Below are 16446 nucleotides of genomic sequence, written 5' to 3'. Positions count from 1 at the left end.
CAATATAATGTAATGGCATAAGGACATTTATTATTAAAGGACATTTGATTGGGGAAAAAATCATTGGGGCTGATTAGTAAGAAATAGAACTAGGAAACTCTGGGAGGTTTAGCATTCTAGTTTCTTAAAAGCCCTAAAATTGAAACGATGGATTTGTAAGGTGCTTTCCCAAAAGTGGGGAGGAGGGGTGAAAGAGAGAGATTCCCTCATCTAAGGTTTGATGTTTGACACTCACTGAAATGCTACCGTGAAATATTCAGAAGATACTTTGGCTTCGATCATTAATTTTTAATCGTTAAGGTGCTTCTGGGATTCATAAATAAAAAGCCCCCTTTTTTCTTTTAAACAGCATTAGAAATGAAGCTTTCAGAGAGTTGGTTGAGCGATTTTTTAAAATTAAATTTTAGAGAATGAAATTCTTCCTGTAACTGTCTGGATGAGAAGAATGAATCCCCGTCGCTTCCAAAACTTAACTAAACTTGGGACATTTGTTTTGCAAAGGGGAATTGGTTTTATTCCTAATCTGAATTACACGTAGCCTAGGAACTAGTGAATAAACATAACGAGATCCACGCACAGTAGGAATCTATCGGAATCTGGTAATTTACACTTTATAGATGGAAATAATACATTTTCTAGCATAGAGAAATTATGACCGTCTTGGGAAAAATATGGAGATAAATCAATACATGGAAAATTCAACAAACAAGGAGGTGAAACTTTACAGCTTGTAGAAACAGTCATAATAATACAAGAAAAAGATAACAGGTTAACTGGGAAGGATGATTCATTACGATTTAAAAATCCCTTTCCATTCTCCAGTGGAAAAGCACTGTCTAAAGTTTATTATTACTGCACATTTTATAATATTCTGTTCAGCTTCATCCGACCTGCTTTCATCTCTGAAAAGAAAATTCTCCATTCGGGTTGAAAAATAAAGCATTTATTTCAGAAGTTAATCCAAGGGAAAACAACTTTTCAGCATTTATCCCGAGGAATGAATGAATAAATAAATAAATAAATAAATGACCACACACAAGCACTATAAACTATGAGATAATAACTAAAATATGAAACATATGGGGGTGGGAGGGAGAAAGCTCATTGCAAATATTGAACCACGAATGTGTTACAAGAACCCTTACCAACTTTGTTGATTACAAAACTCAGATACAGTCTTTAATTAAAACGGAAAAAAATTCCTTGGATTAAAAAAAAAAGAATGAAAAAAAAAACACCATCATCGAGTGGAGACATTATTGAAGTGATTGCAGACAAGTCCATGAAGTTACAGAGGTACTGTTAATTCCGCCAAGTCTCTATGATGATACAGTCCCAGTGCTGTGGCTGCAAACCCAAGTGAGTGCACTGTACAAGTCTGTGGTGGGAATCTATGGAGCTGAGACGTAAAACTGTGTTCAGACCAAAGCAAGAATACCACTTCTTTCCACAATTTAATCTCTTGTAAAAAAAAGTCAACTAAATAAGAGAACTTGTTTTAAAGATGAATTAAAAAATCTAGGCAATACACCTGGAATCTAATTGGAGATAGTTGTGTGTAGTTGTGTTTGTGTGTGTGTGTGTGTGTGTGTGTGTGTGTTAGTGTCAGGGGGAAAGAAAAATTCACACTAAGAGCAGACAGAGTATTTCGCTGAGTAAAAATAGGTTGATTTGCTTTTCTTCACCAAAGTTTAGGAGTATAAAACAATTGTTCATGTATCTCAGGTTAAGATTGGTCCCTCTACCAGGCGTTCCGGTCCTAGAAGGCGATGAGATATATACTCACACAAAAAGCTAAGTAGAATTTGACCTCCGGGTATAATCATGACATTCTGAAAATAGTCTTTTTATTTTTAAATATAATTCACAAATCTTAATAAATATGTATCCTCTGGTTTCACCTCAGGGGCATTTCCCCTCTCCATCCCCTTCCCCTTAAATCTATCTTTTTGTTTTTATTGCAACTGTGTTAGAAACAAGACAATTCTCCCACCTCTCCAGTACCTCTCAGCTTCCAGCTCTTCCAAAAGTGACACGCGGTTTACATTCTAGTGCACAACAGACACAACAAAAGTGAATCTCAGCCGAGGAGCAACCAGGAGAAACTTGGTTTGGTTTGGTTTTGTTTTCAAGAAGACAGGACAAGAAAAGGGGGAGGGGGGAAATAATCAGCGTGATGGGGAAGTTAATGGCTTTGTTGGTCGGTCGGTTTGAGTGAGAGTCCTCACGGAGATCCCTGCTCTTTATTTGAATAAAATATATAAAAGTCCAGGCTTAGAAGAGCCAGCAGCCCACCCCGTCCCACCCCAGCCCCTGGCCGAGTCAATGCACGGCGGAGTACTTCATGCGTTTCTGTTTCTGTCTCTGGTTGCAGAACCAAACCCGCACCACGTTCTTTTTCAGGTCCAGTTTCTCCGCTATGGCTGCGATCTTCTCCGAAGAGGGTCTGGGCTGGATGGCAAAATAGGCTTCCAAGGAGCGCTTCTCCGGGGCGGCGATGGAGGTCCGCTTGCGCTTCCTCTCGCTGCCACTGAACAGGTCCGGCTTGGTGTTCTTCTCCCTGTAGGCAGCCTCAGCCTCCTCCAGCCAGGCTTGGAGCACGGGTTTCAGGGCGATCATGTTGTTGTGGGACAGGGTGAGAGACTCGAACCGGCAGATGGTGCTTTGGCTGAGCGAGCCCACGCCGGGGATCTTGAGGTTGGCCAGAGCCGCCCCTACATCTGCCTGGGTCACCCCCAGCTTGATCCGCCTCTGCTTGAACCTCTCAGCGAAAGCCTCCAGCTCCCTGGGATCCGACTCCACGTCGCTGATGCAGGACATGCCGTTGTGAGCCGAGACCGGGTGCGGGTGGCCCATGCCCATGGCTTGGTGCAGGTGCCCCATGGCGCCCAGGTGGTGCGGGTGAATCTGAGCCGACATCACCGTGTGGTCGGGGGCCCCCATGCCGCTCACGGTCAGCGTTGGGGAGATGTGGTCCAGGAGGTCTCCATCCAACCCCGGGTGCACCGAGTGGTGGGGATGCGAGGTCAGGGCCGACGGATGCGAGATGGGCGCTGTGGAGGAGGTAGACGTGCATGGGACACTGCTCATGGTATGGTAGGTCGCGTCTGGCTTGAACGGATGGCTCTTGCCGTGGGAGACAATATCCACAGCCGCCAGAGCTTCAGCGCGGGCCAGCAGAGTCTCATCAAAGCTTCCAAATATATTGCCCTGGAGCTGCAAGCAAGAATGCGCATATTGGAGTCAGTGGGGAATACTGTCAACTCAGGATTAAAAAACATTTCCAAGCACAGAGATTCCTCCTCAAAGCTCAGGTCATAAAAATTAATATGAAGGCTGCAGCTTTGCTTGAATAGACATGTGGATCAGAGACAAGAGTGAGAGAGAGAGAAGGGGGGGGGAGAGAGAGAGAGAGAGAGAGGTTCAGAGATATGCGATTGTTCTGGCGACATGAAAAAAACATTAAGCAAGTGCCTGTCAAAAAATGTGCCTTAAAGCAGTAATTATGCTTAAGCTACATACCTGCGGGGCTGGAAGGCAAACTCTGCGCATCGCCTCTGAACTGGAATGCAAGCTGGAGTACTTGGGCTCCTGCAGGGCAGGGTGCATAGTGAAAGGCTGCTTGGTGTTCATGGCCATCATCTTTGCACACCTTGCAGGTAAGCAGCCCCTGACATAGATTCAGGGTTGTCTCTCTGGCTTGCTTCTGTCAAAGTGAGCTATTTTCAATGACAGAGCTTCCCTCTCTCTCTCCCCCCACCTGCTTCTTCACTCATCTTACAAGCCGCCTGCCAGGAATGGGACCAGCACACTGTGCGCAGGCGTGCTGCACTGGAAGAATAAAAGGAAAGTAGCCCTTGGAGTCAAAGGTAGTTAGGAGCAAAGATGCCTCTGCCCTGACCCGGCCGTTGATTGAAAGGGAGCAGCAGGGTTCTTCAGAGCGCTGGGGTTGGTTTTAAAGGCCGGTCGCCTGATCCTCATAGAAAATGCTTGTTCATATTTTAAAATCAAAGTACAATTAAATTCTAAGGAATAATGCAAAATCCCAGTGCAAGCCCTCCCCACTTTTCTCAGTTCCCCTGGCTGCACTCTCTGGGATTCGGGGTCTCAGACAGAGCGGGAGCAGCGTGGTCAGTACACTTAACCACGGGGAGAAACACGTTTGTCATACACAGAGTGCCGCTTTGTCATCTGAGGTTCTGCTGCGGAACCCCACGACACAGAAGTGAGATCAATCGGCCTGCTGGAGGAATGTCACTGCTTCAGCCAGGTGCCAGCCGACGTGTTTAAGATGGGAACCCTGCAAAAAAATGCACAATCCGCCGGTTCGATCTGTTCAAGTCTATGTGCAAACAGAGCAGAAAAGCCTCAGTCCATGGGTGGGGGAGGGGAAGAGGGACAGGTGCTGATCCTATTTAAATCAATAGCAAAACTCTCATTGACTTCAACCAGCAGGAGCAGGCAGGCCCTTGCAGATGGGATAGTGAACTCACGAAAGTTTATGCTCAGATAAATTTGTTAGTCTCTAAGGTGCCACAAGTCCTCCTTTTCTTTTTCCCTGGACACGCTCTGTCTGGGAAGTCTGGTCGGTTGGTCTGGGATTGTGTTCTAGGTTCTATCCCACCCAGCTTTTATTTTGAGAAGAGAAAACCTCATACCTCTTCCAGCACATTCACTGGGCTAAGTGCTCTGTTAAATAGAACAGGCTTTCACCATAGCATAGATGCTCCATGGCTCTTGTGAGGCAGAAGCGTCCTGCAAAGTCAAGTCAGCGATTTCCAAACTTGTTTTTTCAATCTTAGGAGCGCTGCAACACAAGAAGAATAAATAATGGATGTGAAATCCAGGTATAGCAGTGTGGCTAAAAGCTAAGGCTAGGGACAGCGAGTGTATAAGGTTAGAGCAAACAACCCACCCAGCCAAACCAACCACAACCGGGGAGGGAGAACACTCTCATTTGGGTTTGCAGTTATCCAGTTTGCTGTAAAGTTTGTAAACGATCGCACTGGGTGTACACATGCAATGCATGCGCTCAAACAGAGACGGAGTTAGGAAGCCAGCAGCAGACGATGAAGTATCACCGGCTCCAGCATTAGGTTTCTGTGTAATGCACTTTAGTTTGACCAGCTATATTTCATAAAAGTGGCGGGCCTGTTTGAAAGTTAAATTATTTCTTGCCCTTCCAGAAGCAGCTTTGCTCCTGGAGAAGATCGGAGTTTTTGGAGAAGAGCAAAGCAGACGCCTGTGACCATAGGGCTTCGACTGTACATAACCATGTAGATGGAGGAACAAGTTCCTTCAACCCATGTGGATGATTTGTGGCGTTAAAGGTTTCAGGGATTTCTGAGAATCCAGATGAAAAGGACGGGGGGAGAGAGACTCTCTCTCATTTAAAGACAAGTTTAAGCGATATATTTTTCCTCACCTGGAGTGATTGTTCCTCTTGCTGGGCCCTTGTCTTGAAATTTACTCAAATCCCTATGGGAAATGTTAAGTATTCTTAAAACTTTCTGATGACGTATGGGGCCCGATCCTGCTCCCATTAATTCCAGCAAGAGCAGACTCGGACCCGGTATAGATAAAACGGATGAGATCAATTATATGTCAGACCAACGGTATGGAAGAAAGTTGGCTTTGCGCATACCCCTGGGCACAGCAGAAGTAGGGAGACGCTGAGCCCAGTGGAAAGGAGATAAGGATAACCGTGTAGATAACCCGCTTTAGTCAGCTCTCTTACACCTGAACAAACAATTTGCACCGGTAGCCTCACTCCTGGATTTGAGAGAGATCGGTGGTAGCACAGGGGAAAGGGCGATTGAGCCGTTTCCCTCTCTTGATTAGACTCTAGAGTTGAAGGTGCAGCAGTTAAACCAAGGCTTTACATACTCAAACTTTGACATTTCCCCTTCTAATTCTGATCTTCATGTGCCCAGCTTGGGGAAAAGGGAGAGGGAGAAGCTGTCTGACCGGTTCCTTACAGCCTGAACTCTGCTAAACAATCAGAATAAAACATTTGCAGAATATATTTTAAGCCAGGTGCTCAGAGACAAGACAGCATATTTAAACTCCAGTGTTCCAGAATGCTGCCGACTGCGCTGTATCTAATTAAGGGGCTTGCTTGTGCGTCCCTACCTAGAGAAGGCAGCGTAAGCCTTATTATAATTCCTTTCCCTGGGAATCCAGACAGCTGAAAACTCACTGCACAAGACTGTTAATGCCAAACGCCATTTGTATGCCGTGCTCCTTCCTTTAACGAGATGTCACTGATGCTGTGGGAAGAACAGCGTTTTATGGCATGAAACACAGCCTTGCTATTTATAATATTTTGATCATGCCAAATCTTTCTTCCATTTCCAGTGCCCCATGCGGGAGGGGAACAAACTCTATGTCAACTGTAATAGATTTGTCCAGAGGGCAATACAACAACGCAGCACCAACAGGGCGAGTAGAAGATTTCACGGTAAACTGTTGCTCACCTCATCCAAAATGTTAATGATGAGCAGCTGACCAGAAGCCTGACAAGATGGGGTTTCTTTACAAATTTAGCACCGACTCCTTCTCCTTCTTCAGTGACAGAACTCCAGTTGACTTCAGGGGAGCAAGATTAGGTCCCTTAATTTGGACCAGTCTGAGCGTTTGTATATTATATTGACCAGGACAGGGGCCTTCCTTAAAGATCTGCTTCAGGTTTGCCTTGGATCAGTGCAATGGTGACTACTCTTAAAAAAATGTAAACGGATAATAGATACTTGCTGGCTTTGTAACATATCTTCCTCAAGACAACCCTTAGCCTCTTTTGTACATTCATCAAGGCAAGAGGAACCAGGATTTTAAGTCTTAATTTAAACTTCTGCGGGTGGTTGCGTTGAGGTTAACATTGGTTAGCTAATTGGGGAACCGCCCTGCAGTTCTTACTCTGGGAAAACGACTAATAAAACCAGAGCTGCGGGTCAGGCCCCTGGTTTGGTAATTCCAACCACACCGCTCTATATTATGCAACAGGAGGAAGCCAGTGACAGCTCAGGTGTACTCTGCATTTATCAGTACCATAGTAGCTAAGGCTAATCCTTAAAACTAAGTAATTGTTTCCACTGAGGAGCTGATTTTAACAGGGAGTAACAACTCCACACGGGAACGTGTAAAATATAGAACGACTTCTTCAATGTCTTACAGCCAGTGGGTCCCTGCAACCCCCCAAGTTCTTAATTTCACAGGAACTTAGATTCAGCACCAGCCCTGAACTAAGTTTATTAGAATAATACTTGCACTTTTTCTGAGTAGCTGAAAGTACTTTGCAAACATGCATTCACAAAGCTTCACCGCACCACTGTAACATAGCTATTAAAAACTGCAGAATATATTGTACAGTACAGTAGGGTAAATTGAAGCTTAGAGATGTTAAATTACTTCCCAGCTGATTTAAGCTCCTATAAGCTTAGACACTGAATAATAATTATGACATGGCCATATATATTTCATAGGTTGGAAGTAACTTTTCCTTGAATCTTTTTTTTAAGAGCAGAAAAAAGGAGATTATTGAAAGAAACATACTTTTACTATTTACTAGTTATAATTTGGGATCCTCAAAATCTTCACAGTTCTTCAAATATTTCTAGACTCTAGCCAAGTTTTACTTTTTGATGGTCTGGAGATTTAAATATACTGACAATTGTGAAATCTCCAGTTCCTCAGAAGAATGAAACCTAGTCAAAGTTTAAAAGTTTTTGAAGATTCCAAGGCCCTCAAATCATAACAGGGATTTGGTGTAACACCATATCAAAATAAACTGTTTCATCAATCTCCTAACCAGAAGCATTAAGCATAATGTGTTGTTCACAGAAAGTCGGAGGCCCAGCTTCGTCCTAAAGATTCCCTCTTTCCCCTCTGTAACCAGAAGCTAATGTGCCAGAGGTATCACGATTCTGGCTCTCGCAGCACGTGAATCCAGTCAAACTAATAACTAGTAATATATGTTGTATCCCCCTCCAAGAAAAAAAGCAGAGACTCAAAGCTCACAGTTGAGCTTTATACCTGTCCAGCTGCTAGAGGCACCAACAAGGAGCCCAATGAAGGGGAAAGAAGCTAAATGAGACACATTATAGAAAAACTACTGCAAACTCTGTATGTTATGGGATGTGTCTTCGGCGTACATGAGATACTTATAACCGTTGTTTCCCAAGTCTGCTGTCAGTAATAAGAGGATGAGGGAGAAGTTTGAGTCTAAACTTAACTAAACTAACATTATATGGGGCTTTTCACCTGTAGATCTCAAAGCGCTTTAAAATGGGAAAAGGAAACCCATTCTCTCTTTGTACTTTGAATCTGGGCCACACGAAAGGACAACTGAGAGCTGTGTCTCCCCTGCAAAACCCAGGAGAGATTAAGCAACTCCACTATTTCACTAGGAGGGTGGTGTGGGAAGGGGGGATATAGCTATGGGGTAGCTCACCACAGACCTAACCCATGAAGAGCATTGAACAGGTGGGAACATTACAGGGTGGAACAGGAGAGTTTCAGACCCTGGAAGAGCATGCAGGGGTGTAATCAGGAAAGCCAAAACACAACTGGAGTTGCAGCTAGCAAGGGATGTGAAGGGTAACAAGAAGGGTTTCTACAGGTATATTAGCACCAAGAAAAAGGTCAGGGAAAGTGTGGGACCCTTAATGAATGGAGGAGGCAACACAGTGACAGATGATGTGGAAAAAGCTGAAGTACTCAATGCTTTTTTCACCTTAGTCTTCACAGACAAGGTTAGCTCCCACACTGCTGTCCTGGGCAACACAGTATGGGGAGGAGGTGAGCAGCCCTCAGTGGTGAAAGAGCAGGTTAAGGACTATTTAGAAGAGCTGGACATGCACAAGTCAATGGGTCCAGATTTAATGCATCCAAGGGTGCTGAGGGAATTGCCTGATGTGATTGCAGAGCCATTGGCCGTTATCTTTGAAAACTCGTGGCAATTGGGGGAGGTCCCAGACGAGTGGAAAAAGGCCAATATAGTGCCCATCTTTAAAAAAAGGAAGAAGGAGAACCTGGGGAACTACAGACTGGTCAATCTCATCTCAGTCCCTGGAATAAAACATGGAGCAGGTACTCAAGGAAACCATTTTGAAGCACTTGGCGTGTAGGAAAGTGATCAGGAACAGTCAACATGAATTCACCAAGGGCAAGTCATGCCTGACCAACCTGATTGCCTTCTATGATGAGAAAACTGGCTCTGTTGATATGGGGAAAGCAGTGGACGTGATATATCTTGACTTTAGAAAAGCTTTTGATATGGTCTCCCACAGTATTCTTGCCAGCAAGTCAAAAGAGTATGGATTGGATTAATGGACTATAAAGATGGGTAGAAAACTGGCTAGATAGTTGGGCTTAACAGGTAGTGATAAATGGCTCGATGTCTAGTTGGCAGCCGGTATCAAGCAGAATACCCCAGGGGTCGGTCCTGGGGCTGGTTTTGTTCAACATCTTTATTAATGATCTGGATGATGGGATGGATTGCACCCTCAGCAAGTTTGCAGATGACACTAAGCTGGGGGAAGAGATAAATATGCTGGAGGGTTGGGATAGGTTCCAGAGTGACCTAGACAAATTGGAGGATTGGGCCAAAAGAAATCTGATGAGATTCAACAAGGACAAAGTGACAGGTTTCAGAGTAACAGCCTGTATTCAGAATAGTCTGTACTCACAAAAAGAAAAGGAGTACTTGTGGCACCTTAGAGACTAACCAATTTATTTGAGCATAAGCTTTTGCGAGCTACAGCTCACTTCATTGGATGCATACTGTATGCATTTGATGAAGTGAGCTGTAGCTCACGAAAGCTTATGCTCAAATAAATTGGTTAGTCTCTAAGGTGCCACAAGTACTCCTTTTCTTTTTAAGGACAGAGTGCAAAGTCCTGCACTTAGGATGGAAGAATCCCATGCACTGTTACAGGCTGGGGACCGACTGGCTAAGCAGCAGTTCTGCAGAAAAGGACCTGGTGATTACAGTGGAAAAGAAGCTGGATATGAGTCAGCAGTGTGCCCTTGTTGCCAAGAAGGCCAATGGCATATTGGGCTGCATTAGTTGGAGCACTGCCAGCAGATGGAGGGAAGTGATTATTCCCCTCTATCTGGTACTGGTGAGGCCACACCTGGAGTATTGCATCCAGTTTTGGGACGCCCACTACAGAAAGGATGCGGACAAATTGGAGACAGTCCAGCGGAGGGCAACAAAAATGATCAGGAGGCTGGGGCACATGACTTATGAGGAGAGGCTGAGGGAACTGGGCTTGTTTAGTCTGCAGAAGAGAAGACTGAGCGGGGATTTGATAGCAGCCTTCAGCTACTGGAAGGGGGGGTCCAAAGAGGATGGATCTAGACTGTCCTCCGTGGTGGCAGTTGGCGAATGACAGAACGAGGAGTAATGGTCTCGAGTTTCAGTGGGGGAGGTTTAGGTTGGATATGAGGAAACACTATTTCACTAGGAGGGTGGTGAAGCACTGGAACGGGTTACCTAGGGAGGTGGAGGAATCTCCATCCTTAGCGGCTTTTAAGGCCGGCTTGACAAAGCCCTGGCTGGGATGATTTAGTAGGGGTTGGTCCTGCTCTGAGCAGGGGGTTGGACTAGATGACCTCCTGAGGTCTCTTCCAACGCTAATCTTCTATGATTCTGTGATTCTAAGAGCAGGCGGCGGCGTGCGGCCAAGAACGGGTTTTGACGTGGCCCCTGTGATCTTGATGCACTGGAATGCTCCCCTTCCCTTTATTCCGGTGACCTGGCGGCAAAAAGACAAGGCATCGAAGAAAGCGCAGGACAGATGAGAAGTTCGCGGCGTGCCATCACTTCCCATCAAGCCCAAGAGCTGCACAAATGGAAGTGGAACATTAACCAGGCTTTGAAAGGCAAAGAGAGCAGCTTCCTCCCATCAGGGGGGAAAGTGGCGCGTTGTCGCATAGCTCCATGCCCTGATTTATGATAAAAAATTTAAAGGAAATCATTTATATTTCAAAGGGCCTAAATAGCTGCATGAAAGTTTTATCTGAAGTGGCACTGTATTTATAGGCAGCCCCGCTATGCTGGAGGTAATTAATAGATGGATAAATTTCATGCCTTTGTTTTGTTTTTTTTTCCACCCTTCCTTTCTTTGGCACGGTCTAGTTGAAGTAAATAAATAAAGGGGGGAAATGCAGAAGTGTGCGCTGAGCTCTTGGCAATGCTTTTGTGCAGGCACATCCCCTCCGATGCTAAATGCTAGTGGACTGAGCGGACACTTCGTTTCCAGAGCTTTGCGGCTTCCCTTTCCCCCCAGAAGTCCGGGAGAGAGACAGAAGAGTCCCCCTTCCTAGCGCACGCTGCTCCCACGTTGTGAAAATGAAAGCACGATTAGAGGCTACACGCCAGCTAAACGTTACAAGCTCAGCTGTAGGGTTCAGATCACAGCTCGAACCAATCCTCCTCCCCCCTCTCCGCCGCCCCCCATTGTCAGACAATCACGATCCTAGCCTCCCCCCCTCACCCTAAGGTGCGTGTTTTGAAAGAAACCAGACTGGTTCGTCTAACCGCGCAGCGCGCTCTAATTAAAGCTGTAAAATATTGATGTTTCTGGCCCTGTCTGTTGCTGTTACACCTTACAAATAGAGGAGAGAAGTCTAAAGGATAAACAATAACAAGTTAAGAGAGTCCAGATGGTTTGCCATCAGAAAGTAGCTGCAGCCTAAAAGGTGTCACTTCAATAGATTTGAGAGATCATTCACCTCCTGCTAAATAATTAATAGTATTTCTTGAAAGAAAGAAAGAAAAAACCTGATGCAACATCACTAGTGACTCATTCAAAATCTGCAGGTAAAAGTCGGATTTCAAGTGTGCTTTTTACCCACTCGCCTGTTTTATTCTCTGACCCCAGTTCAAAGACTGAGGGAAATGGGGAGCCCTACAAAGGAGGATTACATTCTCCCTTAGGGTCTGAGCCAAAGCCTGGCGGAGTCAACGAGATCTGACTCCAGCTTTGAGTTTGACCATAATATAAACTTCGAACAAACTACCATGAACTTTAGAGAGACAACCCCGCCCCCAGCATTCTACACTCTGTATGCCACATGCCAGCAGCAGCTTTTGCCAATGTAAAACCAGAAACTTACCAAACAAAATACTGCAGAATGTTTTATTTAAGTGTTAATTGCATTAGATTCTAGTGCATAATTACTTGCAGGTCTAGTCCTTCTGGGAAGAGGATATGATGCTTTACATTTCAAGATCTGTGTGTAAATTAAACCATATATGTAAGTTAAGCCAAAGATCTTCTATTCCTTTTCTTTTCCTAACTGGGGTCTAGACACAATGGCATGTGCTTGCTTCCTACTCCAGAGAACTTGATCAGACAGAGTAATCGTTCCATCGCCTGCAAGGGGACGTGGGTTGGTTCTTGTTTTACTTTCTTGCACTTTTCTCTGTTTTCCATCTGAGAAACTTCTTAGCGTTTCCAGGCCCAGCTTAAGAACTAGAGCTAAAGTTAGTCTTATTTTACAGCTGGCATTGTCAGGTCCCAATCATTTACTGTAAGACACATACTTCGTTTTGAAAGAAGGATGAAAGCAAGGGTGATTTTGACTTTGGAAGAAACCCCTATACTTGGGGCTTAGAAAGCAGATTTCTGACATCATAAAAGATCAAGAAACTCTGCCCACGGTATGACATAGCTGTTCTGCTGAACAATCTGATCGAAGAAATATCTAAGGTTACCCAGACAGTCAATTATTCATCAGCTAAACGGCAAAGCATCAATTACCTGGCTTGATTCTCTCATTCATTAAGGAGATTGAACAGCCCAATTTAACAAAGCCAAAGGAAAGTTGCTAAGTTACAGGAGCAGCAGTGGATTGCCTGCACATTAGCAGACTTTCAGACAAACAGGTCCCCCAGAGGGGAAGTTTGTGGAATATAGAGAACACCCAGGATTCAATTATATATCAGTCACTGTCTGTGCAAGGTTGAAGGAAACAACATATAATGGGTTTACAGAGATATAGCAGTTTTGCTGAGTTTTAACTCAATCTTTATATGAACTTAATGAGAGTTTAGCTAAGGAAGAAAGCCTTAATAGAAGTCTTTGGTAGAAGGCACTGGAAATAAGGCACATGAAATGAATGTTTAGAGTAAGAAACAAATAGTAAGGGAGGAAGATCTCCATTACAGGAAGTTATAACAAATACAGGGGTGCGGTGGAAACCTCTTTTGTGATAGTGTATTAATGTAGTGGAGCCAGCCTATGCATAAGCTGCACAGATGACCTCTTAGGGCTCCTGACACTGACGTGTCAACTCACAAGCCAGTGGGACCCCAGGGGGAGGATTCTCACTGCTTAACCCTGACCTCCCCCTCATCCTTTTGTAGTGGGAGTGGATCAGCCCAGATCAACACTCCCCAGCAACTTGGGAGTTCTGGCTTAGAGATTGTCAGAGGGAAGGTTTCTTAAGCAGGCTTTTGGCTGCTTTCTATCTCAGGGAGAGGAGAGCACGGTTTGGAAAAGGGGAATCCGATCTTCTGGTAGAGGAGCTTCAGCATGTTGATAGCAATGGAGACGGTGAGAGGAAAAGCACAGTACTAAAGTACAGTTGCACTCTGAAAAGAGGCTTTAATACCCACATTGCTGGTGAGAAAGGAGGCAGAACAAAACACACTGTGGGCTGCTGGGGCTTTGTTGGCTCTGTAGGGCTAGGAGTAAAAGCTTGGTTATGTGAGTAAAATAAGCAGCTTTAATTAACATGTTGCAGTTAGAGGACCTTGCAAACAGTAATTTATACTCTCAACTGCTGCTGTGAAGTAGTTATTGCCCCCATTTTACAGCTGGGGAATCCCAGGTACAGAAAGAGCATAGGCCTGATTTTCACAGGTATTGGGCATCCGCCGCCCCCACTGACTACAGTAGGTAGTGTAGGAGCTCAGTCCTTTTTGAAAGTTGGGCTCTTAGGGTATGTCTACACTACGAAATTAGGTCAAATTTATAGAAGTCGGTTTTGTAGAAAGCGTTTTTATACAGTTGATTGTGTGTCCCTCCACACAAATGCTCTAAGTGCATGTAGTCGGAGTGTGGCCACAGTACCGAGGCAACCGTCGACTTCCAGAGCATTGCACTGTGAGTGGCTATCCCACAGTTCCCGCAGTCTCCGCCGCCCACTTGAATTCTGAGTAGAAATCCCAGTGCCTAATGGGGCTAAAACATTGTCGTGGGTGGTTCTGGGTACATATCGTCAGGCCCCCGTTCCCTCCCTCCCTCCGCGAAACAAGGGCAGACAATCGTTTTGCGCCTTTTTTCTTGAGTTACCTGTGCAGACGCCATACCACGGCAAGCATGGAGCCCACTCAGCTAACCGTCACCATGTGTCTCCTGGGTGCTGGCAGACATGTTACTGCATTGCTACACAGCAGCAGTTAATTGCCTTTTGGCAGCAGACAGTGCAGTATGACTGGTAGCCGTCATCGACGTACTCCTGGGTGCTCTTTTAACCAGGTGCCTGGGCAAACATGGGAGTGACTCAGCCAGGTCATTTCCCTTGTTTCATCTCGTGGCAATTCAGTCCCGCACTGTCTTTTAATCAGCAGCCAGCAGAAGACCATGGCCAGCAGTCATACTGCACAGTCTGCTGCCAGCAAGATGTATGAAGATAGATGAAGTGGATCAAAATAAGAAATAGACCAGATTTGTTTTGTATTCATTTTCTCCTCCTTCCCTCCCTCTGTGAAATCAACGGCCTGCTAAACCCAGTTTTGAGTTCTATCCTTGAGGGGGTCATTCAGTTTCTTGCAAAGCCACCCCCTTTGTTGATTTTAATTCCCTGTAAGCCAGCCCTGTAAGCCATGTCATCAGTAACCCCTCCCTCCGTCAGGGCAACGGCAGACAATCGTTCCGCGCCTTTTTTCTGTGCAGACACCACACCACAGCAAGCATGGAGCCCGCTCAGATCACTTTGGCAATTAGGAGCACATTAAACACCACACGCATTATCCAGCAGTATATGCAGCACCAGAACCCGGGAAAGCGATACCGGGCGAGTAGGCGACGTCAGCGCGGTGACGTGAGTGATGAGGACACGGACACAGATGTCTCTCAAACAACAGGCCCTGGCAACGTGGGCATCATGGTGCTAATGGGGCAGGTTCATGCGGTGGAACGCCGATTCTGGGCTCGGGAAACGAGCACAGACTGGTGGGACTGCACAGTGTTGCAGGTCTGGGACGATTCCCAGTGGCTGCAAACCTTTCGCATGTGTAAGGGCACTTTCATTGGAACTTTGACTTGCTTTCCCCTGCCCTGAGGTGCAAGAATACCAAGATGAGAGCAGCCCACACAGTTGAGAAGCGAGTGGCAATAGCCCTGTGGAAGCTTGCAACCCCAGACAGCTACTGGTCAGTCGGGAATCAATTTGGAGTGGGCAAATCTACTGTGGGGGCTGCTGTGATGCAAGTAGCCAACGCAATCAAAGATCTGCTGATATCAAGGATAGTGACTCTGGGAAATGTGCAGGTCATAGTGGATGGCTTTACTGCAATGGGATTCTCTAACTGTGGTGGGGCCACAGACGGAACCCATATCCCTATCTTGGCACCGGAGCACCAAGCTGGAGAGTACATAAACCGCAAGGGGTACTTTTCAATAGTGCTGCAAGCACTGGTGGATCACAAGGGACGTTTCACCAACATCAACGTGGGATGGCCGGGAAAGGTACATGACGCTCCCATTTTCAGGAACTCTGGTCTGTTTCAAAAGCTGCAGGAAGGGACTTTATTCCCAGAACAGAAAATAACCATTGGGGATGTTGAAATGCCTATAGTTATCCTTGGGGACCCAGCCTACCCCTTAATGCCATGGCTCATGAAGCCATACACAGGCAGCCTGGACAGTAGTCAGGAGCTGTTCAACTACAGGCTGAGCAAGTGCAGAATGGTGGTAGAATGTGCATTTGGAAGTTTAAAAGCGCGCAGGCACAGTTTACTGACTCAGTTAGACCTCAGCGAAACCAATATTCCCACTGTTATTACTGCTTGCTGTGCGCTCCACAATATCTGTGAGAGTAAGGGGGAGACGTTTATGGCGGGGTGGGAGGTTGAGGCAAATCGCCTGGCCGCTGGTTACACACAGCCAGACACCAGGGCGGTTAGAAGAGCACAGGAGGGCACGGTGCGCATCAGAGAAGCTTTGAAAACCAGTTTCATGACTGGCCAGGCTACGGTGTGAAAGTTCTGTTTGGTTCTCCTTGATGAAACCCCCCGCCCCTTGGTTCACTCTACTTCCCTGTAAGATAACCACCCTCCCCACCTCCCTTCGATCACCACTTGCAGAGGCAATAAAGTCATTGTTATTTCACATTCATGCATTCTTTATTCATTCATAACACAAATAGGGGGATAACTACCAAGGTAGCCCAGGAGGGGTGGTGGAGGAGGGAAGGACAAGGCCACACAGCACT

At 45.7% G+C, this 16446-nt stretch overlaps 1 protein-coding gene across 1 annotated transcript; it reads right to left on the bottom strand.

Annotated features, from left to right (window-relative positions):
- Positions 1-898: 898 nt before the first annotated feature.
- On the bottom strand, positions 899-3090 carry POU4F3 (POU class 4 homeobox 3). The gene has a single exon (XM_074960523.1). The coding sequence runs from the start codon at positions 3088-3090 to the stop codon at positions 2323-2325; it is 768 nt and encodes a 255-aa protein (XP_074816624.1). The 3' UTR covers positions 899-2322.
- Between the last annotated feature and the right edge of the window lie 13356 nt (positions 3091-16446).

This window comes from Natator depressus, chromosome 8 (assembly GCF_965152275.1).
Source record: "Natator depressus isolate rNatDep1 chromosome 8, rNatDep2.hap1, whole genome shotgun sequence".
Taxonomy (NCBI): domain Eukaryota; kingdom Metazoa; phylum Chordata; order Testudines; family Cheloniidae; genus Natator; species Natator depressus.
Note: the sequence above shows the minus strand (reverse complement) of the source record. Positions and strands in the feature narration are given on the sequence as shown.